A 19,885-nucleotide genomic window follows, 5' to 3' on the forward strand; every position below is an offset into this window, starting at 1 on the left:
TATAAATGCATAAACTCAGAACATCTCTTACCAATTTCATGTACTACTAGATATATGTGCTCTCTATTTCTGTATAATAATAATTCCTTACACTTATGTAGCGCATTTCTGGACACACCACTCAAAGCGCTTTACAGGTAATGGGGACTCCCCTCCACCACCACCAGTGTGCAGCCCCACCTGGATGATGTGACAACAGCCATAGTGCGCAAGAACGCTCACCACACATCAGCTATTAGTGGGGAGGAGAGCAGAGTGATGAAGCCAGTTGGGGGATTATTAGGAGGCCATAATTGGTTGGTAAAGACCAGGGGGAACTTTGGTCAGGATGCTGGGGTAACACCCCTACTCATTTAAAAAAACACCCTGGGATTTTTAATGTCTTTTTACAGTTTTAGTGTCCTCATCACTATACCTGGCCATTAGGACAAACACGGACTGCAGGGTGAGCACCCCCTGCTGGCCCCACTAACCTCTTCCAGCAGCAACGTTAGCTATTCCCTGGAGGTCTCCCATCCAGGTACTGACCACACTCACCCCTGCTTAGCTTTAATGGGTTGCCGGTTGTGATTTACAGGGTGATATGGCTGCTAGCATATATATATATATTATCTATATATATGCTGTGTATAGATTAATAGTATCAACGTTTTGCAACCTTTGCTTAAATCAGATAAAGACGAATGACTTCCTGACATCACTGCCTTTCCACGGGTCAAGCATACATCAGTGGTGGCCCAGTTCAGTCCTGGCAATCCACTGTCCCTCTGGTTACCTTTAACACTTAAAATGTTAAACACCTGGAACAAATGCAACCAATAAAGTATCAAGTAATTCATTTTGGTTATAGCAGATACTTTGGCTTCCCTCAAGAAACTCCTGGATGGGATCTTTGGATCAACCACCGGATAGGCCAGAATGAAGGCTGTGAATGGCCTGACAGTGACTGAATAGCCTCCTCTTGTTTTGAACTTTTCTCAATATTCTTAAGTTAAGAAACTGAGAATATAGGTGAAGTGGAATCCCAGAAATGCCTTGTGGCTGTTCACGATCAGTCAAGAATCTGACACTGATGTCACAGCCCTGCTCTGATTACCAACTTAAAACTTCAAGATTTGTTTAAACAATTAACTGGTTTTCTTTCCAGGTTTTAAACAATGTAAATGCTAGTGCTACAAAAGCTTTTGAAATCTTGCAGTCTTTGGCTATCACTGCCCTAGGGGAATTTAAAAGAAGGAAATATATATATATGTACTGTATATGGTGTAATGCCTGAAAAGTAGTGTTTTTGTTGACATACCCTTCTACATCATGGTGATGATACAGTTAATAGCCTATGTATACAGGTATTAGCAGATAATAGTGTTCCAATAGTGATAATGTGATACTGTATGTGTTTTCATTTTTATCATGCTTTGGAATTTTGTTCCATGTGTATCTCAGGAACACTCGATGTCCTGTGAGTAGTTACAATTACAGTAGGTACAGTACAATTGCAGGTACACTTTGAGCTTTCCCACGCTGCCAGAGGAACTCAGTTAAACTCTTCCTTGAAAACTCTTGAGAGGATAGTTTTGTATTCAAATCCCATCTTGTCCTTAGTTGCTCTTGACAAACAGCCAACGAGAGAGAATGTATAGCCAGTTCCAGTAGAGTTTTTGTCAGAGGAATTAAAAGGGCCCAGGAAACATTAAACAGGCAATAAATTGTGGAAATGACTTCTGTAGGTGCCATACCAAAGGTCTTTAAACCCCTGTCCTCTGGCATCTTACATTTTGTGGTCTTCTATCGCATAAGCATCAATCCTATATAAAGAAAAAACTTGTATTTCAACTGCAAGCAACAATATTTATGGAGGCAGAAGCCTACCCTGATAAACTACTTTGAACTATATCCTGTTGAAATGTACTGTAGCTGTGATTCAGGCTCTGAACATTAAGTTGACAAGTTAATTCTTACTGAAGTCCAAGTGTTCTATTTTTATGTTTTTCATGTAGCGGGAGACATTTTTCTGAGTGCTTTTTCAATCAACCCACTCGGCTAAAGCTCTGCCTTCTCCTTCCTCCTGAGATTTACCGTTTAGTGTGCTTTAAATTAGCCATTTTCAGAACACATCCTGACTAGCTGGTTATAGCCTCTGAAGGTCTAACCCTTTTGCCATAGTTTCTTGGTCTTGCTCCCTGTCTCATTTTTCACATTGTTTTACAGATTTTGTCATCTGTTGTAAAATGGAATTACAGAACAGTTCTAGATTTATTTTAAGCTAACAAAAAAGATATAGTAGTCACCTGTGTGATCAAAAACCTTTTTAAAAAATATATTTTCCTAGATCCTAGTGGGATCTCATTTTTTCTCTCTGGGAAAGCGTGGATCTGTAGCATTTATACTTATATCTTTTCTTATGAATCAGCTTATCAGATGTTTTGAACCTCCTGTTTAAGAAACATTACATGTACTGTACCTCTCACCTTGACACACTTTCTTCTACATGTGTAATGATACCTAACTTAATAATAATATGCCTAAGAATCACAAGATGGCAATGAAATGTGTTTTACAAAATCTATGCTACTGTATAACTTTTAACACAGTGCTCAATTAATCAGATTGAATATTCATCTCTAGTTCAGGAAAGTTGTAATGTCATTTTATTTGATCAAAATGCTCAATGCAAGGTTTGTTATGGAATGGCCTTGTTCACTTCTTTTCTTGATCATTTCTTTTTTGAAATCCTACAGCAGAACTGTATTTGTGCTTAGAACATGTTTGCTTTTGCAGAGAAAAAGCCAAAAAGCAAATTCAGTTTTATAAAAAGGACATCTCTTTAAATATGAATGACGGTGTTGTCATCTTTCTCTTAATTTGTGGATTTTTTTCTCTTATATTTTAAAATATGTATTGTTTGTTTTTTCCACAGGTGGTATATGTCACTGCTACATTCCCTTATGTGATGCTAATGATCTTATTGATACGAGGAGTTACTTTGCCTGGAGCTTCTGAGGGGATTAAATTCTACCTGTACCCTGATATCTCTCGCCTCTCTGACCCGCAGGTAGGGACATTTCTCCTCGGGGCTAGTGTTTAACAGCTTCACAAGACACTGCAGATGAAAATGCTTTGTAGTCTAAAAAATTATTTAATGAAAGCCCAGTGCTTATACACCAAATGCAATGTATTACTTAACAGACCTACTAAAGAAAACCTGTATGTGGAGGTGAAGGATGTAACCTGGTGTGAACTTCAATGAACTATAAATGACAGGCTTTGCTAAATATACAGTATCCTTGCTATATTTCCTTCTCGACATGAAATTCTTCATAAAACTTCAATTGTAAAATTGCTCACAATGGAAAGGCAGTCTAAAAGCAGTATTAAATTATTTGTTAATGCATGAAGACATTTACCAGTTCTTTGAATTAAGATAATCCCTTCACTTTTAGGTACTAAAAACATCATATTTGTAACGAGAGATTCTTGAAGTTTATATACGAACATTTACTGTGGAATTTTGGCACCCAATCCATGTGTTTGGCTCAGATAAATATTTTTGAAGATGTAAGGATCTAGGATAGGATACAATACATATTCAGCATCTTAAAACCCTTACAAAAATAGTATTTACTCGTGTAAACCTTATCCATTTGTGTTTTAAATTATTGGAAAAGACAGCACTGCTCTTTTTCTTCAACATTAAACAAATGAAGGCCCCGACTACATGACCTTTTAGCCCATGGTTTTGTGCATAATAACACAGAAATTAACGTGGGTGTGTCATGGCTAAATTGAACTTCTGGACTTGGACAATTTGGCCTTTCTAAATTTCCACCTTAATTGAATGAGAGAAATTTCTTGTTTCTCTGTGATGGACTGGCATCCCATCCAGGGTGTATCCTGCCTTGTGCCTGTTGCTTGCCGAGATAGGTTCTGGCTCCCCTGCATCCCTGTATTGGATAAAGCTATTAGAAAATGAACGGATGGAAATGTCTTGTTTCGTCCCCTGTTGAGTCATGGGACTGGTTTATATCATCCAGGTGGGTTCTGCACTTCAGTCATTGATAAAATGGGTTCCCTTCTATGTGTGAAGCACTCTGAGACCACATGTACTATAAGCTATGGTTTTTATTATATAATGCTTTGCTACATTATATTGTTAAGATTTTGAAATCTTGAAGAGCATTTTAGTGAAGACAGGGTTTTTAGTTTCTAGTAAACTTCAGATCTGCTTTGATATTGAAAGGTACTGTACATGATGTAAAAATGGAAAGTATAACCCTATTCATTTAATGTTGATTTCCCAAGTTTCTAGGCAACAGCTCAGAGAAAGCAGTTGCTAAACTTTTACCCATCTAGTTGTTAAAATGAGGGTGACTTCTATACTCAAGCTCCTGTCACTCTACTGAAGTGAGATACTTCTAATTCTTGACAAAGGAGAGAGAAATTAAAGTCCCTGTGAAATAGAACTCGGTCGTTTTCCCCTTGTCAAAGGAATAAGTTATCTACAGTTGAATTTATTTACTATTATACCTCATTGAGGTATAATCAATTATTATATCTCAATTGAGGTATAATTGAGGGAATTCTTTATTGCTGCAATTTATACATTAACTGACCTGATTAGGTTTTGTGAGTGCAATAAGCTTTTTTTTATCTTTAACGTGCAGGATGTGGTTTACATGCACTTCACATAAGCTTTGCCCTGGGAAATCATTGTCTAAGCTTATTAAATTTTAATTCTATTGAATTGAATAACTGTAGTGAAAAAAAACTCCTGCAGCTTGTGTATGTTTGTCTTGGTGACCTACTTTTTTGTTAGTCAAGTCTTCATCTATTGTTCAGTATTTCTTAATTTGTTTTGAGGGGGCTGAGCTTTTCTCAGTTGAATAGAACCGTTTTACCTCCTGCACCTATGCTTATGAAAGCGCACATTAATAGTGCCTGAAATTATAACACTTACGATTATGTTAATGACTGTTGTGTACTGGGTTAAATTCCCGCTATTGACTGGCATCCTGTGTTTCTAGCATACTTTGTGGGTCTATATAACCTTTACCATGAATGAACAGCTTTCTGATAATGGATAATTGCCTTATTCATTATTACTGATGTAAATAAAATATTTTGTGAAAACAATCTGACACTGAACATCATGCAAGGAAACACATTCCCAAATGTTAGGGCCTCATTGGAATTATACCGAAATGCGTGTTTACATAGCTGCCTTTTGCTTTGACCGGAGAGGAAATTTTGTTTCAAGCTCCCCTGTAGGATGTGAGAAGCCGATTGTAAAAAGAAAAGTTGATTATATTTTTCATATTATCAAAGTTCTAACTATTTAAACATTTAAGAAGCTGGCTCTTTACACCAAAGGAACTAACCTGGCTTTTCAGTAATTATTATTGACAAATGTGTGGCTGTTCTAGTAGCTGTGGCCCTTCCCCACTGCAAGAACACTTATAATGGCCTCTATTGTAGTGTCGGCACAAATCCATTATATTCCAGAGGACGTGATCTGGCAGAAAGTTCATACAGAGTTTAAAACAGGTCACTAGCTCTGCAAGCAGTGGAAGAAAAATATTGACTTACATTACATATTAGTATGGTACAAATGTACAATAATGCAAAGCAGCAGCATTCAAGTTCAAAAGAAAGAAGTAATCAATGAAAAGATGGTGGGTGTTTAGTGGTATGCAAAGTATTGTACAGTACCATGTTTATCATTTCTCCTACCGTATGTATCTCATCCACAATGCTGGAGTTTTGAAACCCACACAACAAATTGCACACACATTTCACACATTTCACACATTCAGCTGCAAAAGATAATTGTGCAATTTAAATTTAAAATATTGTTACTTCTGTCCCTTTTCCCTCTACTAGCGTTTTGCAAGGTAGCAAAGCCTTATGCTGCTTTGTCATACTATATATAGAAATATACAAGCTTTAGATGAATAGTTGTAAATTATTATTTAAAAAGCTACCACTTAAACATACTGTAAATATTTTGCTTCCCTTATTTGAAATAAAAGCAACTGATCTTGTGGGCAGGAGAAGCATAGCCATTTGGATTGAATTGTATATCATTTTGGTAATTTACTAAAACTGATTATATAATGTTTCATCCTTTGCTTTCCTTTGTTTCAAATGCTGCACACAAACATCTTTTTCTAGCTGTGCATGGGCTGTCAGCATCTGTCCTGTGAATTGATTCTCTGTTCAGCAATGCCAGTAGATTTAAGATTCTGGACTGCTACAGCATCCCATCAGCCATCCTACAGTGTAACATTGTACTATGACTGTGGTCAGCCTTGCTCTTGGATCCTTCCATGTATCTGCTTTACAGATTGAACTGTTACTTTTCTGTGTTCTTTTAGGATATCCTAATCTGCTATGAGAACAAGTTATTTAGCATTTCTGTCAGTGGTGTGGTTGGTACTGTGCTTTATTGCATTTAATTTAGTTATTGAGTAAAAGTCTTCCTACCATTAGAAAAAGTAAACCAGCCACATGCTGTTTTGATGGCTTGTAAAGCAAAGTGCATATCGTTGGTCATCTCTGTATTAAATATGTAAGCCAAGCACATACTGTAGCTAAAGACACACACTGTTGTTGAGGGGTAGTGCCATGCATCTACTGCTTGAATAAGGAGAGAAGTGAAATTAATATTGATGCACTGCTCTAATGCTTGTTGAACAATCTAATTAAAATACTGGTTAACTTATACATATTAAGTTTCATACTATTCCTTGTTTGGAATTTGATTTCCTTAATAAAAAGTGAAAAACGTGTTTGTGATCAGATATATCTTGGATACACAGCTCTTTAATTTAATTTAAACAAGACTTAAACTTAAAATTCATTCCTGATAGGAAAATTCAATTATCAGTACTAATTCACTTGCAGTAATGAGATAGTAAATGCACACTTCCAATACACTAAACAAATATGCATTTAATCAGAAGAAATATTCATAATTAAAATCTGGTGAGGCAAGAACACCAGTCAATAATGTTGAAATCATTTCCAAATAATTACCATATACAAATAAGTTTAAAAATATGTTTTGTGTCAGTCAAGCAAATATTGTATAAATTTAACACATTTGTCATAAAAACTACATACGAAACTCTTGCTTTTGGACAGATACTGTAACATAGCATTCTTTCCTGTAGAAAGTTTACAGGAGTAAAGGAGGGTAATTTGTTTTCCCCACAGACATCAACTGGATTGGTTTTCAATCTGAAGAATTTGAATAGAAACAAATTTTCAGGAAAACAAATGTGTATATTTCCTAAAAAATGTTATTTTCTTCACTTTTACGGAAGTTCAAATTGCTCCATCAGTAAATGCACCACATTGGAATGTAGGCTGAACACTATAGTCCATACAAGGGGCGCTATGGTTGTGCCTAACTAGATAAGTGGTAGTCTCTAGGTCATCAGTATAACTGAGAAATTGTTCCCGATTTTGGTTAAATTAAGGTCTATTACATTTGAATCTGGAGTTTGCCATTAGTTGAAGAGACCAGAAGAATACAAGAATTGCTGCACAATTTTGTGAGTGTCTCCAAGGATGCATAGATCACAGTACACAGTCTGACTCACCTTCTTGGGGGACCCTTTGGTTTGTGTACATTGTTGGTTTTGGAGGTAGTTTTACATGAACAAATTCAATATTTTTAGTAATGTGCTGTCAACAATCTTATAAAACACTACTTTATATGTAATAAAATAATTGGGAAATTTTTTGAATGTTCTATTTAGGTTGGAAGAAGAACCAGGAAGCTTTAGGTCCTCCTAATCGGGAATTGTTTGATTGTCTTAGTCCAAGGCTCTTTAAACCTGTTGCATTGTTCCTGGGCATTGGGCTTGTGGTCAGTGAGAGCTGCATCTCTAATCAAGTGTACAGGGCCTGTGAGATTTGCTGGAACAATGGCTGCACCTTTGAAACTATGTTAATCAATATTTGTTTTTTCCAATTTGAGACACAAAATGAAAAAAAATAACCTTGCCAGGTTTGAAAGAATTTCAGTGTTTGTTTTCTTCTTGTAAAAGCCGTTGAAGGTCACATTACCCCTGCTGAGACAAAATTAAAGTATTCAAGTACAGTACATTCTCCATGCTGGAGTGCCTTGGATCAAGAATTAAGGATTAGAAAACCCTGAAATAACATTTTGTTCTCCACCATCTGTGTTTCCTCCTTGTTCCCCCTAAAAGCAATAAATAAAATATCTGCCCTTGCATTGTATTTGAATGTAGAATGAATACATCTGCTCCCAGTTACTGCAAATGAGGTTGTGGTTGCATTTAAAGTTTTATTTTTAAGCATAGTATTGTACCAAATAGCTTTGAGCATGTCTCAGCTAAATAGGAATGGATTTCGAAAACAACTCCAACTCCAAGGTTTGGGCTGTTTATGCTCCCTTAGTATGATTAATTGGTGACTAATTTCTTCTTCTGTAATGCATATTTAAATACTGTACAGAATACAGTTTTGAGCTGTATCATGTTCATCATTACAACAGTAGTCTCTTGTTTATGTTTCAGTTTGAAGACTTTTAAGTCTTTAGTGGTCAGTTTGTTTGCCTGTTTTTTGCAAGGTTAAAGATGTATGTGTGAGCACTGTTTTATGATACAGTACCTTCAGGAAAACCCACTAAACCAATACTTTTGCTACCATCCCTGCTCCACACTGCCTCCAACAGTTTTCACTGTCTCAAGGATTTATTTTAAGATTAATTATCTTAAACAGGGTCTACGTTTGTGCTTCATATTAAAGGTTTCTACTGCCACTTGTGCAATGGGCAATGATATACTGGATTTGCTACATAAGGTGATTGCAGAATGTTAGTCTGGCCTGTTTTATAACTTGCAGTAGGTAGCATGCCCTCCTGATTGTGGAATTGAAATAAAATCACTAACAGATGGCTTCCTCAAAAACGTATCTGAGTCAATTGTTAATCTGCCAATTTCGAACTCCTTACTCTGGAACAGTGTCACCATTCAAATGTGAGATTTTTTACATTTTTGTAGAACTGTTATGAATTATCTGTGTGTTAAATGCTTTTATGTTTCAAAGTTGGAAGGAGAGGACTGGGGAAAGAGATTTGTTTCACGGCCTGAGTTTATATCTAACAAGTGACTGTTAACCTACTTACAATTATTTCTCACAAAGTATTACATTTCTTCGGACCTTAAAAGGTAATGTCCTGTACATTCAGAATTCGGTGCCTTCTTTCAAATACTAGTTATGACACTGCAGTTTTATTCACTTAATGTAAGTCTACTTCAGAAGTCAAATCATAAGTGTGGTCATACCCTGGGTTAATTAAGGCAAAAGAAAGAGTGTATAGCTCAGTTTCTGTATGTTCAGTGGGTGACTGCTGTTTGAAATGGTGAAAGGTGAATTGCACAATACTGGATAAAGAAAAACACTGCATAGTATTTGAAGAGAGAGTCCCCAACACTAATATTTAATTAGCTGTCAGATGGATCATAAATCCCTTGTTTACTTTATTTCCTGCATTTTATCACTCACCCTCTGTCATCAGCTCTCTTGGCTTCTATCTAAACCATCCTACCTCATTTTCACGGCTACACTGGGATCCCACAGCCAATCTGGTTTGGTCAGAGATTTCTAACAGCACACAATCTACTGAAACTCACCACTGGGTTTTAGCTGCAGATTTGGGGATGAGGTGTTCTGAACAAAATGAAAGTGCACAGTGCCTAATTTTTAACCCAAAACAAGAAATGTACATATCTGACAACACTGACATTTTTATTATTACAAAATGTTACCTGCTTCCTGTTTAGGCTTTCAGCCCTGCACAACCGTCATTAACCAAGTAAGAGAAATAAAAAAACAGGTTAGTTTAAGAAGCATTTCCGATGATTTTGACTTCTAACATCAAAAGTGTGACATGAAATTTGCTTTTAGAATCCCTCCTGTATTGGTTGTAAAGGCATGCTTTTTAGGTGTAATAAGAAAAAAAAGCTGTGCTACTATACCGTCATGTGCATTTCTTTCATAAAAGCAATTGCAGTACATACTTCAAAACAGTGTAAAGTATGTTATAACAGGAAAGTTTAATGCTCTTCACTTTATTTTCTTTTGTAAATGCATGAATCGATTCAACAGTCAGTTCAAAACAAAAAATATAGCAATTTACTCGATTATTGTATTTCAGTATTTGTGACCTCCCCTTGACTCTCAACATTTTTATTCTCCATTTAAATGTTCAGTAACCCAGCATGGGGAGAAAACAGACACTACGATTTTTTGCTCATTTAGTAGAGGATGCCAGTTATTTTCTGAAAAAAAAACTGTTTACATTAAGGATACTGTATGTTCCCACATCATCCATTTGACAGCAGTTACCATTTTTGGAAAGATGTTCTCTCACATTCTGTACCCAGATTGATTATTCCCCATGTTACTCCTCCTCCAGCACACACAAACAATATACAAAGAGTGGATCAAGTGTTATTGGAAGGTGTTAGTAAGCTCAGAACACTGTTGGTAACTTGTTTTATCTGCTCCTCACTGAGCAGCAGTGATAAGCAGCATGAAAAATCTACTTAATAATACTGCTGGTGTATCCAGCACATGACCAAACACAGCTCCCTCAAATGAGCCCACAACAACAACATCAACACAATCCCTGGACCGAATCCTTAGGAGCAGTTGGCCGCACGATAAAAGCGTCCGTGGTACGCTTGTGATTTAAAATAAAACAGGACATAAATGAACATCACCGTAGAAAGGATGGTTTTGGAATGAAGCGGGTTTATTAGCAGAAGGTCAAAAGTGTTTCCCTGGAAACCCTCAGAGGGAAGAAAATGCTGCCAGTTGTCAATTGTTTCTCAGTAAATGAGATTAGTGGCTCATTGGTTATGTGAGAGCATTTTAAAAAGAAATGTTTCATTTGTCACTGCTTCAGTAAGCCTGTTTTGGTGTCTAAGGTTCAAGTCAGTGCTTGCTCTTTTGTCATTGGGGTACGTAATTCTTCACATACTGCATATTCTTAATGTCCATAGTGCTGAGTTGTTTTAATAATTAATAATGATGTGTTTGTGATATTACATACACTCTACTTTCAGGATGTTTGTCATGTGGGTTTTTGAAAGGTGCTCTGATTTCCTCCCACCTTATAAAGAAATGCTGGTATCAACTTTATCATCTGATTGCCATTACCCTTAGCAGGCATATGTACTTTTCTGATCATGGATAGACCTCGGATATATAAAATGTCTTAATCTGGTGGTGTATAGAGAGTTTGTAGGCTCTTTAGCCTTGTCTAAGTGTGTGCTGCACAATGCTTAACAATAGTTGTCTGTTGTTTTAATTCAACATGACATTCAAAAAGCCATCAGACTACCATAGCTGATTAAATATTATGTGGAGCGTGCATGTCCGAGTACAGTAGCTGTCACATTTCAGTGGTTTAACAGGAAAGACCCTCACTCAGTTGCAGATACATGGATGCCTATGTTAGTGGCAATATTAGCAAAGTTTGTTTCTAAGGTCACATTGCAGAGCTATTTAGATTCACTGTAATGAAAGCTAAAGTAATAATGAGGAAGGCCTATTTATTTCCTTAAGACATTTATACTGTACATGTGCTTTTGCCTTAGTAATGTACACAGTACTATAAAAGCAGTAATAAAGTCAAATATTTAATATTTTACATTGGACGGGTTTTGTTTATCTACATTTTTGTACTCAAAATAAGATATACATGTTGTATAATGTCTACAGGGTAAGTAAAGAATAGTTACCATATGTTTACTAAGAATTTCAAGTTGCAAGACATCCAGTAGCTTAGCACTAAGCAATAAGGTAAGCACACATACTGTAGGACCATGGAACATTCTTTATTTTTTCAAATTTGTTTTCATCATTTTTAGATGTGACTGAGGGGCACAACACTTACCAATATGCAATATCATGTTGACATCTTTTTTCTGCAGTGTAACTTTACAGAACTGTCAGACGCACTATCAGCAATCAGTATTGTCTTCAAGATTATCAGAGGACTTGTGAAGTTTGTTTTGGCTTATTTCTGCAGTTTTCATGAAAACCTCTTATATTGAACTGCTTGCAGTGCAGTGCATTTATCTGAAAAGCAAACCGGTGTGTCTTGATTAAAAAATTATGTTTGACCCACATTTGCATGTATCCCTTTGGTTTTCATTACTGCAAACTAATTTCATATTGGGAAAAGCTCATTTAAAACAAGATGTAGTGCAAATATCACACAATGATTTAATTACCCATACTTTTCAGAATCATGCAGGTAGTTTGTCTGAGAATGTTGTGCAAATAAAGTTTATAATTGCTTCCTCTGGAAGCACAATGAAGTGAATACTTGATTGCTTAAATGTCCTGTGTAAAGTGAACAACAGTATACTTTTAAGACCACACTTTGCTCATTGTCTGATGTATTAAAACATGGATTATATCCATCCAACCTTTTTCTAACTGCTTAATCCATTTCAATGTTTTATGGGAGCAGAAATCTATTCCAGAAAGCAATGGGCACAAGGCAGGATACACTCTGGATTCGGGGCCAGTTTCCCTAGAAGCCAGTTAACCAACCGGATTGTCTTTGGACTGTGGGAAGAAACCAGAGCACCCGGAAGAAACCCACGCAAATATGGGCAGAGCATACAAATTCCTTGCAGATAGCACCCCAGATCCACAGTTGAACCTGTGACCACAGAGCTGCGAGGCAGCAATGCTATGGATTATATATAAATTTGAAATGTATATGTAGAATATAAAATAATACAAAATGATGCAAATGTGTATATACTGTATAGGAACAACTTTCAAGCAACATGGCCTGTTTTCTTCTCACAGAACAAAACCCTTACGCTGGAGTGTTTCTGTATTTCTGTAAAGGCTTCCAAGGAATATCATAGCCATTTTCACTTTCTTATCCATGTCGGAATGTGTTCAATGCATAGATGTTTTCTGTTCAAATCCATGGTAAAAAATGAAGTATGGCAGGATGAGATGGTGTGGCCTCCTGAAGTTTTAATTTATGTCCTCTGAGCCTTATATCCTCAGTCATCATTTATGCCTTATAACTTTCCAGTCACTGATCAACTGAAGCAAAGATTATTTGCAACAGCAACATTTTTCAAGACAATGCATTTTCTACAGAATGTTTTTTCTGAAACATATGGAAGATTATAGCCAATATGCATGCATTAATTTATTTTCAATTAGTATCACTGAAGGTGTCTTAATACAATATGTGTCCCCAGTGTATACACTGCATATATTCTTAATGGAAAATTCTTAATTCTTAACCAGGAAAGAAGGTGCTAAATAATACTTAGTAGTATTCATGTGACACAATTTAAGGAATAATGCATAATGATTCTGTTCTCATCCAAATTGATCATTCTTTTTACTTTCCTTCAGGTGTGGGTGGATGCAGGAACTCAGATCTTCTTCTCGTACGCAATCTGTCTGGGCTGTCTCACTGCACTAGGAAGTTATAACAGTTATAACAATAACTGCTACAGGTAATGTGAAAACATATCTTCATTGAAAGTGAAGTGAGTTAAAGTGAACCAATACGTTTCAAATTGGGAACTAAGAATACTGTTGTTTTACAGGTTCTGTGCATGTTATGCTACAGTACAATGTCAATGCAATCATATTCCAGCTGCAATATTTAAAATAAAAACACCAGAAGCACAAACCATCAGTTTCTTCAAATATACTGTACATTTGTAAGGTGCTTAATATAATAGGTCCCCCTTGGCTAGAGCAGCCCCAAGGATCTGCTTACAAAAAAAAAAACACAAAGGTGTTCAAAGTCAAGTACTTGAGGCTTTATTGCAGACTTGTTCAAAGATTACAATAAAAAATTAAAACAGCTCTCTCATGCCACAATCAAAACCCAACCATCACTAACAGTGTGCATGCTTTTTTAAAAAACAATTTAATAAAACCCATGTGTGTGCACTTTTACAGTATGTCCCTCAAGAATAATCTAGTACAAAATCGACACTGGATCTATTTACAGAAATTAGAGACCCAGCCCAGTGGCGGCCTCTAGTGACAGATTGTTTTGTAATTGCAAGCCTTTCTTTGTTAGGCCCACCACAGTGCTGTATGCATTTATTTTCTTTTATTAAGGGTGTCACAGTGGTAATGTGGTTGATACTGCTGGCATAAAACTCTTGTCCTGTGTCCTTAAAATTCTGGGTTCTGGGTTTGATTCTGGTTTGGGATACCATTTGTGTGGTATTTGCATGTCCGCCCTGTTTTCATGTGTGTTTTCTTTGGGTGTCTTATTTCTGCCTCCTTTTAGAAATGTGAAGGTTGGGTTGGGTTTGATAGACTGCTTTACGTGGTTCACCTCCAGCTTTTACTCCCCATTCCCTGCTTGCTGACTGAACACAGTGTGATATGCTGTCTCCTGATCATGTTTGTCACATGCAAGAAGTGCTTATGAGTTTGCTTTATAATAGTGAGATAACTCATTTAATTATCTTGTAAAACAAAACTAAACAGAGTGATATGCATCTACAGTGTACTGTGCAAATTAGGAAGCTTTTATTTTTCTTTGTACTGTTGATCAAAGTAAAAAATGTGTCTTTGTATAGGGATTGTATTATGCTGTGCTGTCTGAACAGTGGGACCAGTTTTGTGGCTGGTTTTGCCATTTTCTCTGTGCTGGGATTCATGGCCTATGAGCAGAATGTTCCTATAGAAGCAGTAGCAGAATCAGGTACGTTCTCTATTAGAAAATGTTTTTGTTCAATAAGTGTGACATATAACTGATAAAAAGTTACTTCAAAAGTCATCAATTGTAATTTATTAGGGCCACTGACAGGCATTTTATGCCAATCTTTCTTAAGATAGGATTACAATTTGGTTGACATACTGTATGTTGGCAATTTAATTTATGTTTGCTATACATCTCTTCAGGTAAAACTGATTTCATTGTGTTAATTGGACATATAAATAGATCATTGAGCACAGACGTAGCTATTAGTCATGACTTTAATTAACGTACCATGCCCTGCTTGAGTAATGAAGATTGTCTGGCTGCTATCAGCATGATTAAAAGCAGTCTGTGAGAGAAGTTGCCTGGAGAGCATGATGTTTTGCTTCAACAATCAGTACATTAGACACACATCCTGAAAGGTAGAGCGGTATGAGCCCAGAATTGCCACATCCACCTGATCCATTTTCATGATGACTGCACAAGACATTCCATGAACAAATAGCCCACATCTGAACAGACTGTATTTCACCAACTACATAAAATAATCTGCATGCTTAACAGCTGTTCAGGGGAATCTATTGACAGCTGATAGACAGAATTGATATCGTTGTGTGGGTAAGATAATATCTAAAGTGGTGACAGAGTCAGTGTCGCAATGTTTTATTCAATGAAGAATGGTGTTGCAGTTTCAACAGAAGGCAGTTTGTGTGGAGATATGATGGTAGGTGTGAAGCTGATTTTTGCATTGTTGAAGCATAAAGATGGTAACTGACAACTGGCAAGAAGATGGAAGTGTGATTGTCTTGATCTGAGGAGGAATCTTTAAGACAAGAACACCTCTGGTCAGATTGAGTATAACCTTATTCCTTAGCAGTACATAACCAAATATCTTGTCAGTCTGGAGGTTTTGATTTTCTAACAGAAGAATGCATGACAATACAGTTCTAGTTTTACAATGGGCACAACTTCCAGAAAACAAGTGTTGAGGTCTTGCTATGCCCAACTTTGTTTTCTGAGCTTAGACCAGGATCTGTCTCTAGAGTTAATTGTAGAGCCGATTCACTGTGAAGAACAACTGCAGCCTTCACCAGCACAAGACAAGAATATCACAGCATTTTGTCCAGAGGCAGATCAGGTCTGTGTGTCAGTGTTGGTAGGAGTGCTAATGTCCAGAATGCTCGTATCAATACTACCTTTGCAATGTTTTTATTTTGACTGTCTCAAATTTCATCTGAAGGTTTATGATTCAATAATCTGTCATTTTGCTCCCATTGTCTGGGATTTTCTTTGATATTCATATTTAGTTGTTATATCCTTATTTGTTTAAATTCATTAGACCTGAGAGGTGTTTGTTTTGTACTTCAGTGTCTGTAGTCTGTTTGCTTAAGAAAATTTTGTTGTTAAAGGTTATAGGCAAAAATCCAACATGATTAAATATGAGTATTTCAAAAAAGCTTTTCACAACAAGAATGTTCATGTTTATCTAACTGTCACTTTAAAACAAAATTGATCTTTTTCCTCCCCGTGGCAGTGAACATTATTACACAATTGCTATCATAAAGGCTTTGCAGGTTAAAAAGATCCACGTCACCATAGCAACCAGTTCTGAGATGTTTCTTTGTCAAAACCCTTAGGAGGGTCTACTGTTGCCCACAGAAAGTGTGCACTCTTTTATTCTAAGATAAAGGAAAATATAGCTTTTCATTTCATCAGACTGTAGCAGCCCTGTACCTATCTGGTCACTGCAGGTGATTTCTTTCTCTTCTTCATCTTTCACCTCTGTAGCATTTGTATTTACATGTGTTTTAATAAATCAGACCAGTTAGTTGGCAACTGGCTATTAACAAGGTGTAACAGATTCCCCCCTTATAGGCAGATCACCATGGGGAATCTGCACATAAACTCTGCCTGAGCACAAGGGAGATTAAATAGCCCAAGGAACCACACTGCTTTTATCCTCAGCCACCCTTGTGGTTTACCTATTCTGCTTATTTTCTTCCCTGTTTTCACCCCTGAAGCAGTGGAAAATCGTCACCCAGTCGATTCTGTTAGGTCGGTCTCACTCTTATTTGTCATTCTTACTGGTGAGCCGACACAGAAACGACCGAGGCAGCTACTAGGCAAGACCAGTCTTCGCCAGACTGCACTCCACCTAAAGAGTGTGTAAAAAGTTTGGAACAAATGCTTTTCAAGGATCTCACTCTGAGATCTTTTAGCACTCACTACCCAGCATGGCTGTGAGGATCGTTTCAGACCACCTCTGACTCTTCCCTGAGTGCTTTTATGGGCAGCTGGCATCTCCAGGTGCACCCAATTCCCCATTTGGGAATGCAAGGAATGTATTCCTGGACCTGTTGCAATGCCGCCCTCTGGTGGTTCAACCCCATTGCCATCGTCCTGGTTCATCTGCTCTGCTACACAAAAACAAATAACAGGGATAAAATCTATGAAGGGACAGTACCAGCTTTCTTTCAAATACAGTTACACATGCAGCTGTCTTATCAATTCCACTAATACTGAATGTGTTTGTTTTAGGACCTGGTCTGGCCTTTATTGCTTACCCTAAAGCCGTCACGATGATGCCTTTATCACCATTATGGGCAACACTGTTCTTCACGATGCTCATCTTTCTCGGATTAGACAGCCAGGTAAAAGAAAATAACGGTGATACCACCGAAGCTCTCTCAACAAGGGCATTTCTTCCATGTTGACTTGACTTTTGAATTTGGCCCTGAACAGGGCGTGCTCATCGTGGCCTTCCTGAAGTTCCCCCTCAATATAACGGGTGATGCAATTTCTCATGTCTCCTTCAGATCTGTATAGTGGGGCTGCTGGTGCGTAATGGCTGCCACAGGTAACCCAGGAGGGCGCTGTACTTCAGTGATGGTTGATGCATACAGTATCTCCCCCTGCAGTGTATGTAAAGCACTGTGAGATCTTTTGGGATAAAAAGTGCACTATAAATGCAATGGATCATCAATAATAAATAGAATGATGACCATCTCCATTCCTATCTGGAACTACTTTAAACTTCTGGTATACTTTTTATACTCTTGGTGTCCCTTTGCATGTCAGAGACAGCAGATGTACAAAGGGCTTGTCTTGGTCTAATAACTCCTATACCAAACACTTAAAGCCCACCATCCAAAAAAGGTTGGATTCAATAATTCATTCAAGAAATTCCGATGAATACTGTACAGCTTTTTAATAACAATTCATAATGCAACGTATAGAGAGATGATTAAAATGCAATGATACTGTTACAGCACAAGAGAGGCATAAAACATACTGTTGTGGCAGTTAAAGTAAGAAGTAGCTAATTAATATATTTACAGAGTCAATGTGGCTTTTTAAATGATCTTCCATGTAAAATAGATCTGTGCATTATGATTTTCAGTTTCCAGAAAAACTGTATGGAATTGTTAGAGATTATATATTAAACATTAACGATATTGAGGAAATAGGTGGTGTACCATTCCCACACACTCACACACAAACATTCATCTTCTTCTCATCATCAAAACACCAAAAGCAATCCACGTCCTTTGCAGCCTTCGAACTTTTTTTAACATAGCAACCAACCAACCAATCGCATTGCACTGTTATCTAAAATGTGTTATGCTCTTGCTCTCCTGCTCATAACTGCACATGGAAACAGAAATCTAAACATGAAATGCCAATTTCTGGAATTATCGGAGATGTATTTTAACTGAAGGAAAATGGACAGAATGGACACCCAAAGTGTCTTTATTTGCCAGACTGCTCAGTACAAATCTCTATATCCAGCAGAGCTGTTTCACTACAAACCATGATGACATCGACACAGAATTATTAATTACAATATCTTCAATATTTCCCTACATAATTGCACTAATGTGGGATGGCTTAGCATGGTGGGTAATCCTTTGGATTCATGACTGACAGGTTGACACTACACACAGCGTGGTTTACCTTGATTGAGGCACTTTACCTTAGTTGCCCCAGTCCCCTCAGCTATTGTAGAGTATATACAGTAACGGTGTTGGGGGAGTAATCCCTGCGAACTGGTGTCCCATTCAGAGAGGGAGGGACATGCTTTCTAGTCCATTTAACACTACAAAATCAAGATGAGCACTGGCCCAACAAGCCTCTATTGCATTGGTATGGACTTCTTTAAACATTAATTCGACTTTTGTGTTGAATTAACTTCACTCCATATGTAATACGATATGAAATATTATAACACATATATATTTTAATAATTATCTTGATAATGATATTCTACCGATTTAATCAATTAGAACCTTTTAATTTAAATAAAGGCTTTACTCATAAAAAGCCTAAGGTATCTGCTGATAAACCTTAAGTGTTTAAAGTGTACAAAAAAAAAGCCATGTGGCTCTTTTTAAGTGCCAGTTGAGTTAAAAATGTGGTTTGGGTTGACTGTTTTAACCTGTTTAATATTGTGTTTGGGTTGTTTATTTTGCACTGTTGGCAGTTTGTCTGTGTGGAAAGTCTGGTGACAGCAGTAGCGGATATGTATCCTAACATGTTCCGAAGGGGACACCGAAGAGAACTCCTGATTCTTGCTCTGTCGGTGGTTTCGTACTTCATTGGATTGATAATGTTGACAGAGGTAAGATCATTCTTTCTCATGAGTAATTGGCTTACTTTCCAAATACACAAGTGAAACAGTCAAGTCAGAGTGGTTTTTCTTATTTTTTCCGTATGGGGGCAAGTAACCCCTGCTGCAATTTTGTGAATGTGGCACCAGCTTTTAGCTAAAACCCATGTGTAATAAGCCGTGTGAAAGGACATGAAATTAAGTTAGACACTACTACTGGTCCTTTGTTTTATTATTCGCTGGTATGATAAATTTCACCTGTTCGGTGATAGCTTTGTTTGTTATACTTTCTATATATGAATAAATATTCACAAGGCAAAGAATGGTTTGGGACAAATGTGGATACTAAAACACTATCAGAAAGCTCACAAAAGCCCTGTGGTTCCTCTTAATATCCAAGACCAAGTCTGTGCTGCTTGCTGCCTGCTTTATAATATGACTGGTCAAACACCGGCCGGCAGGGGGATGGACTCACTACTTTTTCGGACAGTGTGACCTAAGATCCCTGAGACGGTGGTTCAACCCGGAGTCTG

At 37.2% G+C, this 19,885-nt stretch overlaps 1 protein-coding gene across 5 annotated transcripts in view; it reads left to right on the forward strand.

Annotated features, from left to right (window-relative positions):
• slc6a11b (solute carrier family 6 member 11b) overlaps nucleotides 1-19,885 on the forward strand; it is a 43,546-nt gene that overhangs the window by 15,930 nt on the left and 7,731 nt on the right. For all 5 annotated transcript variants that reach the window (XM_015348193.2, XM_015348194.2, XM_015348195.2 and 2 more), the window contains exons 7-11: nucleotides 2,918-3,052; nucleotides 13,432-13,535; nucleotides 14,625-14,749; nucleotides 17,285-17,397; nucleotides 19,227-19,364. In XM_015348193.2, the coding sequence (XP_015203679.1) occupies nucleotides 2,918-3,052; nucleotides 13,432-13,535; nucleotides 14,625-14,749; nucleotides 17,285-17,397; nucleotides 19,227-19,364 (615 nt within the window). The remainder of the gene's footprint in view (nucleotides 1-2,917; nucleotides 3,053-13,431; nucleotides 13,536-14,624; nucleotides 14,750-17,284; nucleotides 17,398-19,226; nucleotides 19,365-19,885) is intronic.

The sequence above is a fragment of the Lepisosteus oculatus genome, chromosome 4, assembly GCF_040954835.1.
Source record: "Lepisosteus oculatus isolate fLepOcu1 chromosome 4, fLepOcu1.hap2, whole genome shotgun sequence".
Lineage (NCBI taxonomy): Eukaryota > Metazoa > Chordata > Actinopteri > Semionotiformes > Lepisosteidae > Lepisosteus > Lepisosteus oculatus.